The sequence below is a fragment of the Choloepus didactylus genome, chromosome 2, assembly GCF_015220235.1.
Source record: "Choloepus didactylus isolate mChoDid1 chromosome 2, mChoDid1.pri, whole genome shotgun sequence".
Lineage (NCBI taxonomy): Eukaryota > Metazoa > Chordata > Mammalia > Pilosa > Megalonychidae > Choloepus > Choloepus didactylus.
In genome coordinates, this window is record NC_051308.1 from 209,450,976 (window position 1) to 209,470,790 (window position 19,815).

Sequence of the window (19,815 nt, forward strand, 5' to 3'; positions counted from 1 at the left end):
AGAAAAACAGTGCTAAAATAGAGGGTCTGGTCTGCATGGAGTCTGAACATGGGGAGCCCCAAACAGGTGTTAGCAGGATTTTGCCAAGGGGGAGAGATTGAATTTGAAGGATAAGGATTGTCCTCTGTAGAGTGGTGGACACTGCTGTGGGATAGTTCATATACCCAATCTAACCTGAATGATAAAAATAACTCTCAAACTCGCCACATCTCGTCTTGATTCTCTGCTAACCAAGCCTCTGATGATTGATGCCTTGGACAGAAGATAAGAGTGCTTTGGTCTCTGGAGAAGAATGACCCCTAGGGGGAATGAATACTTGGTATAAATCTCATGATTGTGTTGTAAATCACACATCTTTTCTGAGTTGTTGAGAGCCAGGAACACAGTGATCCCATCAGTTTTTTCCACACTGTGCACTCTAGTAGGAGCAGCCAGCCTGCCCTATCTTTTGAATCTAGCTCATTCTAATTTCTCTGATTTCCCACATACGCAACCAAATCTATGTCACTCCTCTGCTTAACAGTCTACAATGGACAGCACAAAGCCCAAACTCTATGGTATGACCTCTAAGGCCTTTCATTACCTGACAGGAGCCTACTCTTCTAGGCCCTTCTTCTGACGCTTTCTTTTCACAGACCCTAGAGGGGTAACCAAGATAAGATGGCTGCAACTATGCAAGAGGACACTGAAATTTAGAGAGCACAAAAAATTGAGACATTGATTTAAAAAGATTGCATGGCACGTATTCCTTCAGCAGCGCAGTTAACAAACTTCTCACCTAAACTGCCAGATAATGTACATTGTTAGTAATTCCCATCTGTTCTGTTTACCACATCATGAATTAACTCTGCTTTGAGGATGAGATTAGAGTGCCCTTCCCTGGAGCCAAAATCCTTAATTATAGCTCTGAATTTACCCAGGGCTTCAGCTACTCTGAAACATCTCCCTGTTCCCCAGGCAAATCATCTTTATATACCTCCATGATGATCCCACCAGCAGTATGCCTTTCATTTCATTGTCTGCCTGTGTAATCCTTCATGGGCCAACTCAGTGTCACTTCCTCTGCAGAGTCTTTCCTGATTCTGCCCTGTATTTACCTGTTTGTTTTTTGATTTGTAGTTGTTAAATGATCCTTTGAAATATTTTCCTTGGTAGTTCTTAACTAGCTGGCATTCCACGGCACCACTGTTGGTGTCATGAGGGTGGCAGCTATCAACATTGCAGACCGTAGACTGGGGAGTCCTCAGAATCTCTTTAATGGTTCCAGAGAGTTCTCTGGCTAAAGATCAGTGACACATCTGTTGGGCAGTGTTGACAATCTCATCAAAAGTGGTATTTCCACTGCACTTAATGTTTTTCTGTTTCTTTTTTTTTTTCTGGGTGGTTCCTTAAGGGCTTTGATGATCAGGGCAGAGGCAAAAGGTAGCACCTCAGTCTAGGCCTGTCTGTTCTGAATGATCAGTTTCACCAAATCCTTAGATCCTTCTAGCCACTAGTTCCCTGGGCCAAGTCATCACCAGCCTTTTCTGGAGACAGACCCAGGGGGCCAATCTTGGGAGCCATGGCAGATGTGACATTGACCTCCCCACAAGTGCACCCCAGGCACAAGACTTTGATCTCCTTGGGGTTGAACTTGGGTGGCATGGCAGAGGTGTGTGGGGTTGGATGAACCTGGAGGGGGGATGACAAAAATAAATTGCCCCTTGGCTTCTTCCCAGCCGAAAGCTAAAAGACACCCACCTGTATTTGCAAGTGATACACTGTATAGTAATGTCTTACCTTACACAGGAGTTACAGTTTAATGTCAGTGCTCTGGGCAAAAATTATGAATAATCAAAATTACCCTTGCAAATCCCTTGGGAAGGTACCACTTTGGAGACTGCTATGTCTCTTACTGGCCAGCATAGCCAGTTTTTTTCCAGCATGGCAACAGATTGCTGTTTCTTTATCTGCACACCAAATGAAATATTTCATTTAGATGTCAGATAGTCATAAAGTGTTTCAATTACCATAATCACATTTATTTGGCAAACATGCTCACACTATAAAGCTTGTGGAAACAGACAGACACAGTGAGGGAGCCACTTACTGCCATCTCCAGTAGGCTCTCTCTTTCTCTCACTGGCACACACTCATAGAGTGGAATGGCAGGTGGGCTCATGGCTCCCTCTCTCATTCCTTCCCTGCCAAGCTGGGATTCACATAAGTAGAATCCATCCAAGTTCAAAATGTGGTCACCCCACTTAAAATACCCTGCTCTGAAATTACTTGCCCAACCAACTAAACTGAATGCTCTTGAAGGGCTGATTTTCAGGATTTATCACAATGCCTAAATTGTCAGTAAAATTTGGATAGAATTACAGCCTACTTTATGTCCACCTTCATTCTTGACCACCTCTTGAGTAATTAATGCAGGAGACTCCTGGGCCAGATCTTTACCTTTAGGCCAAGAGCCAGCATAGGTGCCAGCTTACCCATGCAGCACAGTTCACAGCATCTCCTTCAAACAGTACCTTCCTGCTGTTTTTATTATATCCAATCAATCTCTTCAACATGGACCTCAAGGCCATATCCCTGACCACTCTTTTTTCTCCACCCCTGGTTCCAGTTTGACTGTCCTTTCCTGTGTGGCTGCTTTTGGTCTTCAGCCTGCCAAGTGAACACCATAGTCCCAAAGACATTTTTAACCACCACTAAACCCCACATTACCCCACTACACACACCAGTAGAAGCTGGGCCCTACTGAATTGAGAGCCAGTCCTTGCAGAGTAATTTCAATATAGTTCTCCATCTTTATTGATATACCAACGTGCACGTGAAGGAAGTAGTGCTTTTCTGGAAAAGAGTGGAGTCCATCACATTTCAGATGTGGAAGTAAACCCTGATGTAGGCAAAGGGCTCTGGCAGTCAGAGCAGCTGCAGTAGGGTTCAGAGGAACAATCCCTCTTCGTGGCAGGTTTTTGGGAAATGATCATCCCCTCCAGGTCCTTTACTTTGTTTTCCACCATCTGAAGTTTTTTCAAAATTTTTTCTTGTAGACCCAAGGACAGGAAGATATTATTACTATCTTGAATTGGAAGACTTCCTTCTGGGTTGACCAGAAAAGCCTGAAGAAAATCTGAGCCATTCTTGTAAAGTTTGTAGAGTGTGATTACAAACAACAATATTTTCTAAAATGAAACACAGAAGTTGAGTGTTACTTGAATATTCATGTGAAATGCTACATTTTACAATAGATGCAACACAAAACAAAACACTGATAGTAACAACAATCCCTCACTCCTGTGCCAAGACTTCAGTTTAACAAAACCACACACACCTATTTCCACTTTTGATTCTTACCACAAATGGAGCAGTAGGCAGTTCAGGGAATTTATTTGTATTTAATTAATAAATATTATAATAGATTATATAATTATGATATATTTCATTATAATTATATAATGAATATAGGTCATAGATATTCTGTATATCTATAATATCTATTATAATTATTATACCATTATAATAATAGATACCATTTATTGAAAGTTTGCCATGTGCTAGGCTCTGTGCTAGAAGTTAACCTTGCCTATGCACGATCAATTTATGCAGACAAATAGAACTTCCAGTTCAGACCCTGTCATTGCCCACAGTCAAATATTTGGAAGTGATATTCTGGAATCCAAGAATTCTGACTTCTATGTATGCTTTCTCAGCACAGAGAAACTGGATTTTCCTTGTCATGGAAAAAAATGTTAATGCACTAAGGCAGATTCTTGCCAAGATAAAGATAAAATCAATAATCTTTTTCCTTATTATAATAATATCTAGTACCATTTAAGTATTTATTAAGTATTATACATGCACTATCTCCTTTAATACTCACAACAACCCAATGAGGAAAGCACTGTTAGCAAACACATCTCACAGATGAGGAAACTGGGGCTTAGCGGTTAAGTGAATGTACTTAATAAGCAAGCAGTGGATCTGAGAAATAAACCCAAGCAGTCCAACTCCAGAGCCCCTGATGTTAACTATTCCTTTATGCTACCTCTTTTACTAGGCTGAGGTCTCTGTAGGGCCAAACTAGAGCATAACCCAAAATTACATATAGAAGTTTTTCTTTTCCTGAATGACCCCCCTCCCACACACACACACATTCTTGTTGAAGATTTAGGTCAGGTAGAGACCAGTTAAATAAGGTTTACATAAAATTTTAGAGAAGCACTGAATTTAGAATCCTAAAAATTAGGTTCAAATTCCATCGAATTGGGATTCTTAAAGCACTTTGACTATATTGTAGATATAACTATTATTATTGGTGAATAAATAGAGCTATATAAAATCCTAAATGTTTTTCATAGTCCCAGTCAATTATAGCCCTATTTCCAAAAAGAACCCCTGTATATTTATGGAGCCTTATCCTTAGTCTTTAACACAAAGAAATGATGAAAATATTTTGATAATGATTATACATTCCTCATCATCAGTTACAGAGCAAGGGCATAGTGATAATAGACAGGCCAAACCCAAGAGCCTGGTTATCTTGCAGTGTCTCTTCTATAAAAGCTACCCCACATGCTGTCTGGCATATAGTAGGCATTCAAAGGTAAGTGATCAAATAAATTTGGAGCTAAGGCTGCATTCTCAGGTTATAAACTTGTTTGGTCTATATTATCATAGCATACAAGCCAAAGACCATTGTGAGAAAGAGCATTTTTATGCTCAAAACCTAACTGGTGGATATTTTCAAGGTTAACTTACTTTCAGTCAACTTCTGAGACTAGGGTTTTCCCTTGCTTCCCTGTATGGTCTTAAAACTAGGTGTCAGGACTAAGGAAGAGACTAATCAAATTTCAATTTATAACTATTTACATTTCTCTGTAACAAAAGAGTATAACCTGAATTGATTGGACACTTCGTTTCCATAAGGCATATAATCCTACTGTCAACAAAATCAGAAAGAAAGTCCCCAGGATCACTTGCAGAGTCGGAGCAATATATTCTAGTAGCCCCAAATTTGTCTGCTGAGGCAAACTAGACTCTCCCAGAAAACTTGCTTGTAGCCAATTCCATATTGTGCTCAGAGATAAAGAATCTTCCCAGGAAGAAGATGAAAACGGAACTGTTGGCATTTTAATAAGATAGCAGCTCCAGGAACTACATGTGCAGAGACTTCAGGAACATAGATTATGAGTTAGGGATAGTGGCATTGGGAGCCCGGGTGTTCTGGGGCCATTATGAGCTGTGCTTTGTGATGTCATTCTCACAAAGCTTGCTCCTGGTTCACCCAAAACCAACCAGAACAGTGGCCAGGGTTCCAATTCAGTCATGTTGCTTTCTCTAATCTTGCCAACTCCTAGCTGTAGCACAACACTGCTCAATACCAACAGAGTTTTCTGTGATGATGGAAACATTCTTTGTCCAATATGATAGCCACTAGTCACTTGAAATGTGGATAATGTGGCTGAGAACTGAGTTTTAAATTGTATTTAATATAATTAAATTTAAATAGCCACATGTGGCTAATGGCTACCATATTGGACAGTGTTGATATAGAACATTTCCAACAACTCTATGAAATGAATAGGGGCTATTTTCATGTGATAAATGAGGAAACTGAGGTATACTGAGGTACAGTGAAAATTTAAGGAAATAGGATTTAAAGAGGGCTTTCTTGAATGAATTGTTTGCTTGGTAAACGCAGAGGGAGGTTACTACGGATCATTTTGTGGCATTCACTTATTTCATATGGCACAATTATTCAGAAATCATAAATTTTGGGGAGGACTTTAACATATCTAAGCCTCATTTTGCACATCTGTAAAATGGGGATTTCACCTTCTTCATAGGGTTTGTATTAGGAACAAATGGTATAATTTTCTAAGTACTTTGTAAACAGTAGCATGCACCACTGTTAATTCATATATGTTATCAAATTATTTACTGACTAGTACCTGTCATCTACTGAGCAAGTAGATACAAAGATATAAAAAGAAAATGTTTCCAAAAAGCTTATGTGAAAAAAGATAATTCACATACAACATTTATGACCAGATGCAAGTTATTGTGAATCTCAAGAGTCTAAAATGCCTCAAAGAGAGTCTAATCTATATACCCCATTTTTTGTTTGACTCCCCTCTTGGACACCTTTCCACTGATGATGAATTTATCACTGCCTGTGGCAAGCAGCTCAGCCCACCTTTAGCCCAAACCCTTCTTCCCTTCCTTCTCCCATCTCCTTCCCACCTTCCTTCCATCTATCTCTCAGTAATTTCCACTCAGTAGTCTTTCAGTTACAACTTACTGATTTATGCAATACCTACTTTAAAGCATTAAACAGGTTCTTCGTGGTCTTCAAACAAAATGCAAAATCTAGAACATAGCTAAAGACCTGGACCCTGCTTACCTATCCAACCTCCTCTCTTTTCCCTTTCCTGTTTATTCTCCCAGCTCGAGCTCTATTGTATTTGTCAGTTTCTCTAACACACCATGCTTTATACTATAAAGCCTTTGCACACAACTGGATTACCCTTTCTTTGGCTAAATCATTTTGATTCTTCAGGTTTCAGTTTGAATACCACTTACTCAAAAAAAAACAAAACAAAAAAACCTTTCTTTCTTTTTTTGGTCCTCATCACAGAGCTTTTTCTTTTGCAGGACTTTTATCTATTTGTAGTGATTGCACTAGGCTGTAGTTTCCAGGATTCAGGAACCTTGTTATGTCTTGTTCAACACTCTTATCCCCAGGGGCTAGCAGATGTTATGTGCTTAGCAAATATTTGGCTTCTTATTAGCTATGCAGATAGCTTTCCTGTGCCTCCTGTCTTCTCTTTTCCAGGCAAACCTGCCAAGTACTTGTTGACAGGTTTTTAAATCTCCTATCCTGGTTACCTTCCTCAAAGTGGTTTAGACCTTCAAATGCAGATTGTACTACAGAATTCACTCCTGCAGGTGTGGCCAAGCAAGCCAGAACAGAGTGGGCTACTCTTTCTAGACTTAGCTATATACAATAGGTAGCTTTGCCTGTGAATCAGTAGTATAAAGCCAGGAAGCATCTCATATTTACCGTCTGGAGGTGGTGAGGTGGGGGAGAAGGGATTGAGTACATTTTCTGACTTTTAAAATTTTCATTCAGAAAAGGAAAAAATTTGACTTTCATAGGTTACATGTTACTCACAGAAACATTTAACCTATTCTTAGTTTTCAGTCTTCCTCAAATGAGGAAATGTCAACACAGGATATATGACTGTTGAGTTGGACCTGTAAGACCTGGGTCTTTCCATACTTCCAATTTTATCTCCAACCTATTCACTTTCACAAACAGTACACTCAGGTTAATTACAGAATTCAGTATTTTTGTACTCTAAACACCACCTGCAACTTTCCACTGTTATTTCTTCACGAGTGGCCCTCCCTGATATTTTTCACCAAAAACGATGGGAAACTGGGCTCCATCTCTTACTAGCTATGTCAGCTTGACAAGACATTCAACTCTTATCTCAAGTTCCTCATCTGTCAAGTAAAGATAGTAATAGTACTGTTAGTAATTACCCTGATTCTAACAGCATTTACCACTTCCTACCTTGTATTCTAGGGCTTTTCCATGCATATGGATCATTTGGAGAGCTTAGTAAAAATGCAGATTTGGGACCAGTAGATCTGGGTGGGGCCTAAGATTCTACATTTCTAAAAAGCTCCCAGGTAATGCCCATGCTGCTAGTCCATTACCACATTGTTGCCCTCCCTTCACCTTAAAGCTCCATGGTGGCAGATGCTTTGACAAATAAAGCTTTGTTATCATTAGCTCGCAAAACATCTGAAACTCTCTTTAAATACATGTATTTAAAGTATTTTGTGAATGACTGACTAGCCCTCCACTAGGAAGGCTTGAATAGCACATGCCCTTGGCAGTGCAGCTCAGTAGGCAATCTGGGACTGAGGATGGGATAGGGATGGAATGACCCTGGGAAGGCTTATCAAAAAGTTTCCTCTCCACCATTCCTCACTCTTCGGCATACACATGCTCATGAAAATGGGAAAAAATGGAATGCAAGAGAACTCTGGGTAAAAATCTTGGTTAAAGTAAGGAAACTGTCTGGTATTCTTGATTCCTATCCAGTATTTTAGGGGACACTCTTCAGTTGAAAAAAGCTTTGAATACAAAGCCAATGTTTTCTGATCTGTGCCAGGGTTGGGGCAAACTCCACACAGACATCAGGTATAAAGTATTATAAAAGCTATAAAAAATAACCCTTTGGCCTTCAATATTATCATATACTAGTTTTAACATAAAACATCTTCAATAAAGATGAATGAAACAAAGCTTGCTCCAACTAGAAAAGAAAGTGATCTTGGGATGAACCACTTAGGCTTGTACTTGAAGCAAACTGTCAATCAGGTTCTGAAAATTAGAGTTTGGTTCCACTGCAGATGGACTCACTCAGTCCTTCCTGGGGATGGGTGATAGGAGGGTTGAATGGATACAGTTCAGTTTTAAGCAAAGTAATTTTCTCTTATTCTGGGCCAAAAACTGAATTAAATTTTGTTTTCTCTCCAGGATAAGGGATTCAGAACGTGAGGCCCACAGATGGCTCTCATGTTCAGATCACCAAAAGGGAGCTTTCAAGATTATTACCCATACCTACCTTTATGAGGAAAGTGAAACCCATAAAAGAAAATTAGTTCAAGGTTCCAAGGATTCCATAGTGGCGTCCGCCTCCAAAATATTCTGTTCCTACCACTTTTGCTTTCAACATATTCTCACTTGAAAATCCTGTTAACTCAGAAAGCTAAGTATAGAATTACCATACAACTTGGCAATCTCACTTATGTACCCCAAAGAATTGAAAGCAGAGACTCCAACACACCAGTGTTCACAGTGGCATTATTCACAATTGCCAAAAGATGGCAGCAAGCCAAGTGTCCATCAATAGAGGAATGAATAAATAAAATGTGCTATATAAATACAACAGAATATTACTCAGCTGTAATAGGGAATAAAATTCTGATATATGTAAAACGGGAATGAAGCATGAAGACATGTTGAGTGCAATAAGCCAGACATGAAAGGATAGACATTGTATGATCTCAGATATAAATTAGAATATGCAAACTCATAGTCAGAAACTAGAATACAGATTACCAGGGCAGGGGCGGGGGTAGAGAATGGAGAGTTAATGCTTAATTCGTACAAAGTTTCTGTTTGGGGTGATGGAAAAGTTTTGGTAATGGATGGTGGTGATGGTAGCACAACATTGTAAATGTAATTAACACTGAATTGTATATTTGTTGTTAAAAGGGGAAATTTTATGCTGTATGTTACCAGGATAAAAATTAAAACCACAGAATTGTATGAACGGTGAACCCTAATGTGAACTATGGACTCTAGTTATTAGCATTATTATAATAATACTGTTTCATCAATTTTTACAAAGGAACCACTCTAACACAAAATGTTACTAGGAAAACTGTGTGTGAGGAGGGTACATGGGGACTCTGTTCTTTCTGCATACCTACAATTTCTCTAATTAAAAAAAAAAAATCTTGCTACCAACCAGCCTCTGAACCAAGAACTGACTTGGGAATGGGGGTATTTTAGACTTAGGATGAAGAGGTGGCAGAATGAAATTCCTAAAACAAGCTGATAAACAATGAAACTGAACTTGAACACATCCAAAGACCAAACTCATCTTGGCATTCTACCCCCTTCCCAAATACCCAGTCCTCCTTTTACATTCCCACCTTAATTGTTCCACAACTGCCAAATCTTGACATTTTCCTCAAATCCTTCCTTTTTCACTCTCCAAGCCCCAACAATTCTCTTTAAATCTCTTATTTTCACCTGCTCTTCTCTCTGTTGAAATTGTCAGTACAGACCCTCACGAAGTCTGCTTCAATTACTCTAACGGTCTGTTATCTACTCTGTTTCTATTTTCAGTCCCTGAAATCACCCTCCATATTTCAAGTGATCTATCAATTATTAATTTGAACATGTTACTTTGCTTGTTAAAATCCTCCAAAAGATCCCAGATGCCTACAGACTCAAGTCCAAACTCCTCAGTGTTCATGTTTTGGTTCCTGTCTATCTCTACAATAATCTCATCTCCCACAATGCTTCCCCTATAAAATTATTTGTAGTTCCCTGGAAACATGCCTTCATACCTCTGGCTTTGCTATATTCTTCACGTTCTGCTTGGCATACCTTTTCTTTTCCACCTGGCCAACTTTTGAGTGCAATTCTGCTCTGGAAGCTATCTTGACTCCCCAGAGTTAACTAATCAATCTCAGAATTTTCTTTCCACAAAACTTTAAAACAATGGTCACTCAAAAAGCATCTTGATCAGACTAGCTCGATTAATAAGAAACAAGAAACTACCATAGTAAAATATGAGAGCACATTCCAGAAAATACAAGTGCAATTCCAGTTTATGTGTGGCATGAAAACTCATTATGAGTAAACAAGAAATGGGTGAAAAATTGTAATTTATTGAAACTCAACTCAAAAAATATAAGATGCTGTAGTGTACAATATATTACACAAAGCACCATCAGGTGCACATTCAAGTCAAGTAAGAACTCCATATCCCTTTCCCTAGCCCTCCCACCTTGGGACCTTACTAATTGTTCCATATACAATCATGCACACTTAATTTGAAAAAGGAAGCCCCAGAATATTTTGATGTATTAATTAGCACCAAACAAGAGTACAGTTCCATTTCTTTTTTAATAAACAAAAGAACCCAATCAATAAACCAACTGGAGAGCCAATGGACTCAGCCAATACCGCTGACACAGATATTATACATTCATGTAAATACACAGCCTATTCTACCCTAAACAACGGTGTGGCTGGTTCTCAGCCTTTGTTCAAGTTGGCAATTGTCCCTATGTTGCAGTGTTGGAGCCAGCCTGTTTCTAAAACAAAATTGCTATTTAGGAACTTCCTACACAAAGCTCATCTGTCTTTTTTGTTGGAAATAAGTCTAAAATTGGTGTGGAAAACTTAGATCTTTCAAGGACAACTACTGGCCGAAGATAATGAAGCTGTTTTAAGGCAAGCTCTCCACAGTCTGTTAATGCTTTGTCCAAAACAACCCTCAGGTTTTCCAAGGAAGGAACTGTTGTTGTCTCAGCTACTATTAAGGGTGGGATTGCAGTCAGGTTCTCATGAATTGCAGAGTTACTGGAAGAATGAGGTATGTCAACTTCAGGGTCATTGTCATTCACCACATTATTTGCCATAACACTCCCTGGTAAGTCATTACTGGGTTGTGAAGAGTTACTTAATGTTAAGTGCTCTGAAGGCTCCCAATCATCAAAATCATCTTCTTTCTCTTCACTTTCCTGAATAAATTTCAGAAATGAAGATTCAAATCCCATAGGTTTGTAAGTCTTCAAATCGAATGACCTGGGCTGTGAATGCTTCCTAAAATTCTCTTTGGGGACATTGGCTGAATTTTTTACAGTGTTTTCCTGTCCTGAATTATGCTGCCCAATTTCCGAGTCTTTGATCCTTGGTAAAGGCAGCTGGAAACTCGTGAAATAAGTCCCACTTTCAGTCCCATCAGGATTAGGTATTGAATTTTCTATTTTACAAGGAGGAGGCTGAACTATATTACATTGTTCCAAAGAAGTGGTTTCTGAACTATGGTTACATTTTAAAGTTCCTCTGTAGAGCAGGGTATCTGCATCAAATACTGGGTTGCTTTCTGTACATCCTTTCTGACCTCCATCCCTTTCACTTGGATGCGGGGAATCGGTATTCTGGACAGGTGAGCTCCTGTCTGCCAAAGAATGGCTGTGCTTTGTGTACTCTGACTCACAGCTTGTGTTTTCTTCTTTCTTTATACAAGGTTCCACTTCAGAGGAGGGCTCTTCCTTAATTTTGGTACCGTACTTAACACAAACAACAAGGTTTTCCATCTGTTGCTCTAAATAGGCACTACTCATCTGATGGGTACGTTTGTAATGCCTCACTATGCTGCTTTCCAACTTCACCACAGATAAGCATCCTTGAACCATGCAGGGGTACTGTGTGTGCTCAGACTGCTCCACGCACATATGGAGGGCTTCAGCTCTTGTTTTAAAACTAATCGGAGCTTTCTTTTCTTTGATTAAGCCACATTTTTTAGCCTTAGCACTAAATGATCTCCTGGTGCTCTGATGTTCATGCCCCTGAGTGTGAGTTGTTTGACACACCTTTTCACTCCTTAGTAGCCTTTCATTTGCCACTTTCTGGCTTCTGAACAGATCATCATAATAGTCCTTATGTCGGTAATATACGTGTTGAGAGTAATTACTGCGGTGGGTGAAAATCTGGCCACAGCCATTAAGGTCACAATGAATTTCATAATCTGAATGTATTTCTCCTTCAATATTATGTTGTTCCATCAAGTGGTGTTTCAATTTGTTGAACGTATAAAAAACAGCAGGGCACTGAGGCTGATTACAGGAAAACCTTGCCGCAGATTCAGCTTCAGAAAGCATCTTAGGCTCTTCAATATGGTCTAGGTTATGAGAGTCACTACAGTGCTTAGCAAGAGCTTTGGAACACAGGAAGCGTTTATTACACTCCTTGTATTTGCAAGCAAATATCTTTTTACATTTGACAAGTTCTCTTTTGGTTCTTGCTTTGTCTTTCTCTAAACATAACTGTTCTTTGTTGTACTGATGGACAGTTCTATAATGGCGAATCAAACCTTTTAGATTGGTGAATGAGGAATTGCAAGTTTTATGGATGCAATGGAATGGTTTGTGGTATTTATTCAAAATATAGCATAGATTTCCCTTAGCAACAGTTCTCCTGCTACCTCTCCCCTCTCTTCCTTCTCGTTCTTCTCTATGACTACTTATTGGTGATGAAATATCAGATGTTTTACTTTCTGTTTCTTCGCAAGATGATTCTAAATCTGTTTCTGAACTGCATTCATCCTTTTTAGAATGACAGTGTGGCTTCTCAGAGTTACTGTTGGGATCATCTCCAAGTTCTACAGAACAATCACCTTTCAACCTATCTACTGAGCATGGGCCTTCATGATCACATTTTTCATTATCCAATAGTTTGTGAGTTACTCTGTCACTGCCAATTTGATGTTTATTTTTATAATGAATCCTAAGATGTGTTTTTCTTGTAAATGACCTTTGGCAAATATGACACTGGAATGGGGAATATCGATGTTGAAACATGGTTAACTGAAGGACTTTTTCTTTTGAATAATTATGCTTTTTAAGATAATGCATTAACAAAGCTTCTCTGGTCACAAATTCATATTTGCATCCTTGAAGCTCACAAAAAAAAGGCTTAGCTGCCAACTGTGCAAGGTACTGACTTGGCATATTTTCATCTTGATTCTGAAAATTAAGGTCTGAGATACTAGATGAAACCGAATGAAGAGACTTAGCACTGGATGAGTACCCTGGCAAAGATCCTGAGAAAGATCCATGTGTTATTGAATTTTTCAAGCTTAAATGTTTCAAGCGCAACAGAAGTTCCAACATGGTATCCTCTGTACATGGCCTTTTAGAAGCACAAATAGAGGTTTCTGAGGAATAACTTTGATGTTCTCTTTTACATTTAGTATGAATATTGTGATCTAGACTTTCATCTGGGGAGTCACTGTTTGTATCTGAACTGTGTTTAGGTTCTGCATCAAACTTTTCAGTTGTTTGATTATGTTCCTTACCCAAACAGGGAAAGAAATCTTTTGTCTTTATCTTTTTGGGTTTGAAATGGTATGGATGAACCTTTCGTAGATGCTTCTGCATCCCTCTTGCATTTTTGTATGTAGAACCACAGCCATCAAAACCACACATAAACTTATTCCCATCAAAACAAACTGCCACATTGGAACATTTTTCTTTTAAACTGGAGGGCACAAAGACTTTCTCATGGGATAATAATATATCCTGCATGGTTTCAGAGTGATCCAGTGTGTCAATTAACTCTTCATTCATTGAAGCTGAAGAACTATGACTTAACTGATCACTAGAATTACTGTCAGTGTTTTCTTTCAGATTTTCTGCAGTTTCTGTATCAATTTGAGAAGTAGCTGATCCTGCACAGAAAAGGAGATCCTCAGGTAAATGTGATTTATCAGTTTGGTCAAGTAGATGAGGCTGATCAATACAATCTTGCTTTTCACCTGCTGCAGGCTCAAGTTTCACTGATTTCTTCATATCTCCATTTGAGCTTTGAACATTATGCATTGAGAGGTGATTCTGATATTCAATTTTGGAATAATAGAACTTTTTACAGCCAAGAAAGTTGCAAGTGTAAGATGCATCCCTAAAGTGTTGTGCCTCATGGTGGTAAAGCTGTCCCAAGTCACTGAAAACAATATTACAGCCGTTTAATTCACATTTATAACGCAGATCATCGTGCTTTTGTTTATGATTAAGTAGTTCATTCACTGATCCAAACCTAGCATAGCAATCAATAGATACACACATATAAGGTTGAGGACCACAATGCACTTGTTCATGCTCTCGCAGGTGAAAAGCAGACATGAAATGTCGTCGACAATAAGTACACTTCTCTCTTCTATTTTTCATATCCAAGTAGTGCTTGGCATTTTCATCATTATTTTGGTGTTCAGCTTTAAGATGCACACTTAAGTATTTAAATTGTTTAAACACACGGGAACAGTCTGTGCCAGGGCATGGATACAAATCTCTGTCTTGCAGGTGGCAATCTTCTAACTTGCTGAATGTGACATATTCATGAGACTCTCCTTTGGCTTGTTCAGAGTTTTGCTCTGGGTTTCCAGAGGGGCTCTTGGGATAAAAACCCTTTTGAGAGCCTTTCAACAGTAATTTCTTTCTAGAGCGGTCCCTTCTGCTTGGTGGCATTTTAACATGTTCCATCACATGTGGAACAAAAATTTCTTTTCTCTTGAATTTTTTAATACAAACTGGACAGGTATAAATTCCATCTTCCATATGCATCTTAGAATGATGAAGAATCCTAGCCTCTATACATTCCCGCTTACATAACAAACAGAAAAACTTATACTGAAGCCACCTCTGGTATCTTTCAGAAGAACCAATGGGTTTTTTGTCTCTTTTCTCTTTATGCTGATCTGTCAAATCTCTTCTTCTATATTGTTTATCTTCTTTACCCTCCTCATAGTCACTAAGAAATGACTCTAAAACATCTGTGTCATTAATAGACATTTCATAGCCACTTAGATCATCATCAGAATCTGAGGCTTCTTGTCCTAGCAGTTGGTGGCAGTGTCGTTTTAAAGTTTTCCAGTCCCAAAATTCAGGGTCAAAAGGCCAGTGGGCTTTTAAAGCTAATAAGAGCTCACATCGGAGAGAATTCGGAACTGGAGCATTTTCTTCATCAAATTTTTGATCTGGTTGCAAATATAGTTCTTCTAACATATTAAATCCATCCAAACTAGGTTCGATTAAGAACTCTGTAAGCTGACAAGCTCGTCTAACTTCTAAATCTTCTGGTAAAAGACAAGCAATTGTTTTACAAACTGATGCCTTCATTTCCTCATCCTCATTTGATCTGAGTTGGAGAGCTCTGACACATAGTAAAATAGATACTCCAAGACCAGCATCTTGTGCCTACAAGAAAAACAGGGAAGAAAGTTATTATTTTTTTTTTTTTCATATAGAGCAAAAGGAATTAATAGAGATCACATAATTTTCACTGGTAAGATATTATAGCATCTCAAATTCTTTAAGGAGTTCTTAAAATTTATCTTAAACCTTTCTTCCTACAAATTACATGTAGATCCTTCTTGTCTCAACATGCAAATAACTGGATTAGATATTACAACCATGAATAACAATGTATATTTGTAGAGTACCCAACTTTATAAGGCATTGTATATTAAAGCAGTCCCAAACCTCAAGAAATTTACCTATGTGTCAGATGAATAAACATTAAATGTACAAAAAGTCAAAGGCATCCAGGATAAATAAGGTCACTGAAGTATTAAGAAAAGAATGGTTTTAAACTGGGTAGGAAGGATAGGGCTTTAATAAATAGGGTAAAACCAAACATATAAAAAAGTGAATCTAGGGAATGAATGCAATTTAAAATACTCATGTGTCATGAATGCTTCGTTTTGTTTTGTTTTGTTTTTTCAAAAATCCAGGGCTAAAATAAATGGTCCTCCCTATTTCCTCCTAAAAGTATTAGTACTTTACAGTCACCCATGTAGCATAATTGCAGTTTCCAATGGAAAAAATAACAGAAATTAGAAAACCTCTCTATGGTAGAAGGTTCTCAGAAACTAGTAATAAAAAAATCAGGAAAACCTTTTTATGTGTGATAAAAGGTTAGAACAACCAAGATGACTCTTATGTGAGAGGGTGAGATGGAATGCGAAAATGAGAAAAGAAAGGCAAGACAACACAGAATGTTTAAAGTGATTAAGAGTATAAGGTCTAGAGCCAGACTTGGATTGCCTTTGAAATTCACGTATACCACACTGACAAGACTTTCACTCCTCCAAGCCTCAATTTCCTCATCTGTAAAGTGGCAACTCAAGTAGTAGCAGTATTTTCTTCATAAGGTTGTTATAAAATCAAGTAAGAATAAAAAGCTATTACTATAATGTTGGCACATAGTAAATATTCAACAAAATACCATGTAAAATAGCAGAGCAAGTTTCCACCATTCAAATCAGGAAATAATTTGCTAAGCAATTATTCTGTGTTGGGCAACATTCTAAATGCTGGGAGCATAAACAAATAAGTGCCATCATTTTATCAAACCTTTATCATTTCCAAGGCACTATTCTAAATAAACTTTCTCATTATCTTCATATTATAGATGAAGAAACCAAGGCTCAGAAGGTTAATTAAGTTGCCCAATGTCACCAGTTAGTGCCTGAAGGAGCAAGTATTTGAACTTAGGGCAATCTATTTACTGAGACCTTAACCTTACAGTCTATATTGACTCCAAAGCTTAACTGATTTGGCTATATCTCATACACCCTTGATACAATATGCCTTGTCAGTCTTATTCTCTTAGCATCCTGGTTTAAAATCCACCAATTTATTTATGTTCACCAATTTCTTCCAAATTCAGCTCCACATTCCATACTCTAATTCTAATTTACTTCATACCATTCTTTCAGCCAGAAACTTTGTGGCACATCTGTTCAGAATGTGAATGGTATTTCCAATTATGATTCTTTGAAAAGTTTTAATGATTTAAAAAATTTTACCACCTCAACCAGATTAGGCTGTTTAAGAAGGAATGGATATTCTTCACCAGCTACCTCACAGAGTCTTCCAAAAGGAGTTAAATAATAAAAACTTGTGCATTGTTTTAAAACTTCCCCAACTCTCTCCAAGTCCTCTGTGCTCTTACTTACTTACAAATGATAATCGTATATATATTAATCTATCAAGCCAAGAAACCCATGGTCTGTTCCAAGCTCTGCTATTAATATGAACTAGGTATATGATTCTAACAAATCATACACCTCTAAGTTTCATTGTTTTTTATTACTATGGCAAAAAGATTAAACTAGGTGAAGCCATGTTTTGCAAAACCATAGTGCCATGATATTGTTCTATTAAAAAGGTCAAAAAAGCTGGAATCAAGATGATCTCCCTTTTTATACCTTCCATCTCAAAATATGACCACATCTGTATTAATTGTCATACCATTTTTAAAGTCTTGGGAGATATCCTGGATTCCCAAAAGTCATCCCTTCCATTTATGACTTCCTCAAGTTACAGAACCAGAGTATAATAACTATAAGCATGGTTAAGATGGTATTAAAAAGGCATTATCAGTCCAAGGCTACTTTAAATTAGATTCATACTTAAGGCTATTTTGACCATTTGGGTGATGTGACTTTGGGGTACAAATCCACTAAAAAGAGAGGGAGAGATGAACTGGTTTAACCTATTTATAGGAAACTGAAGCCCAGAAAAATGATACTATTGCAAGGCCCTCTCCATTATATACTCTTCTACATAAACAGAACACCCAATTTTTATCTGGAATAATGGACATACTTCCTAGCCTCCCTTCAGCTAGATATGGTGACATGAATTAACTGTAGTCAATAGAATGTATGGTGTTCAGAAAGTATCTACAAAGTGTGCGTATGTGTGTATGTGTTTGTGTGTGATAGGGGAGTAGAGATTGGGGGATAATGTGGTTAGCCCTCCCGTGTGTTGATGGGGGATAAAAGAAGTCTGGGTTTCTCATATGTGGAGCCACTAAACCAACTTTAGACTATCTACCTGGACTACCTACCTACTTGAGAGGAGAAACAACCTTCTGTAAGCCACTGCTATTGTGGGATATCTGTCATTAACAATAGAACCAGATCCTGATACAGGACACATCACCTTCTCTTTAAAAAAAGGAGGAAAATGGGGTTAAGAGAATGTTCTAGTAATGGATGGTGGTAAGGGTCCTGCAACATTGTGAATGTGATTTATCCCACTGAATGGTATGCTTGGGGGGGATGGGAAGATTTATGTTGTATTTATGTTTTCACAATTTTTAAAAAAGAAAGCTAAACTAAAGAGATAATGACAAGTAAAGGCAATACATGATACTGGATAGGATTTAAAAATAGAGAAGGCACAAGAGGACATTATTGGGACATAAAAAAATAGAATAAAGAACATGAACTTCCTATCAATGTTAAATTTCTTGAACTTTCTAAGTGCACTTAAGGTGATTACGTAAGTGAATATCCTTGTTCACAGGAAATTTAAATGGAAGTATTATGCATTCAAGGAGTATGATGTGCAAACTGCTCTCAAATGTTCAGTAGACAGGTAGAGAGATGAGGAAGGTGGGAGGGAGGGAAGGAGAGAGAAAGAAAGGGTAGGCAAAGGTGGCAAAATGTTAAAACTAGTGGATCTGGGTATCTGGGAATGTGGGGTATGTTGGAGTTCTCTGTTTGGGGTTTGTATTGTTTCTCCAAGTCCTGTAAGTTAGATATCATTTGAAAGTAAAGTGAACTCAAGTTAAACAAACAAACAAACAGGAAATGTGTCTCAATTTGAAAGGGAGTCTATACTCACACACAACCCCTTCCACCTACTAGTCCATATCTCTTCTACCTTTTGGGCTAAATATCATAAATGAGGTTTATAGTGGAGAGTGCCCTGAACTGAAAAGTGATTAAGGAGAAACACATTCTGGTTCTACAGATGAATAGCAACTTCCTTGGTCTGTTTCAGAAACCCACTTTCCCTAGTCCTCTACCAGCTTACCCAATTTCTGTGGTTCCTTGTAGTAGGCAGAATTCTAAGGTAACCCTTGATGACCCGCACCCTTGTATAATCCCCTCCCCTTGTGTGGGTGAAACCCGTATATATAATGGGATATCACTCCTGTGGTAGTCATGTTATATGGCAAAGGAAATTTTACAGATGGAATTAAGGTCTCAAAGCAGTTAACCCTAAGTATCCAGGTAGGCTCGATCTAATTAATCATCCAAACCTCTTAAATGTGGGACTAGAGGTGGGAGATGGAAGAACAGATTCAATATCTAGGAGCTGAGAGAAGACCCTGGCTGACAGTCCATAAGAAAATGGAGACCTTAGTCTGACAGCCACAAGGAACTAGATTCTGTCAATGATAAAAATGAGCTTTGCTTTAGGGACTCCCAATTTAATAAGTCAAGCCCCCAATTTTGGGGCTTGCCCTTATGAAATTTATTCCTGTAAAGGAGAAGCTAAGCCTACTTATATTGGTGCCTAAGAGTCACCCCCAGAGAACCTCTTTTGTTGCTCAGATGTGGCCTCTCTCTCTCAGCCATCTCTGCAAATAAACTCAATACTGTCCCCCCTACATGGGACATGATTCCAGGGGTGTAATTCTCCCTGGCAATG

At 38.3% G+C, this 19,815-nt stretch overlaps 2 protein-coding genes and 1 pseudogene across 2 annotated transcripts in view; all 3 read right to left on the reverse strand.

Moving 5' to 3' along the window:
- Positions 1 to 1,007: 1,007 nt before the first annotated feature.
- Positions 1,008 to 1,719, reverse strand: LOC119514196 (annotated as a pseudogene).
- Positions 1,720 to 2,855: 1,136 nt separating this feature from the next.
- TMCO2 (transmembrane and coiled-coil domains 2) lies at positions 2,856 to 5,117 on the reverse strand. The gene is made up of 2 exons (XM_037827587.1): positions 4,884 to 5,117; positions 2,856 to 3,170 (listed from the first exon to the last, which is right to left on the reverse strand). The coding sequence occupies exons 1-2, from the start codon at positions 5,115 to 5,117 to the stop codon at positions 2,856 to 2,858; spliced, it is 549 nt and encodes a 182-aa protein (XP_037683515.1).
- Positions 5,118 to 10,689: 5,572 nt separating this feature from the next.
- RLF (RLF zinc finger) overlaps positions 10,690 to 19,815 on the reverse strand; it is an 89,518-nt gene continuing 80,392 nt past the window's right edge. Inside the window, exon 8 of the mRNA XM_037827582.1 lies at positions 10,690 to 15,561. Within this exon, the coding sequence (XP_037683510.1) occupies positions 10,918 to 15,561 (4,644 nt within the window). The 3' untranslated portion in view covers positions 10,690 to 10,917. The remainder of the gene's footprint in view (positions 15,562 to 19,815) is intronic.

Coding starts and splice junctions, on each gene's coding strand:
- TMCO2 (XM_037827587.1), bottom strand. CDS start 5,117: ATGCCAACAGTTCCGTTTTCATCTTCTTCCTGGGAAGATTCTTTATCT. Junction 3,171..4,883: donor GAAGTGTCCAATCAATTCAG/GTTATACTCTTT, acceptor GTTTCATTTTAG/AAAATATTGTTGTTTGTAAT.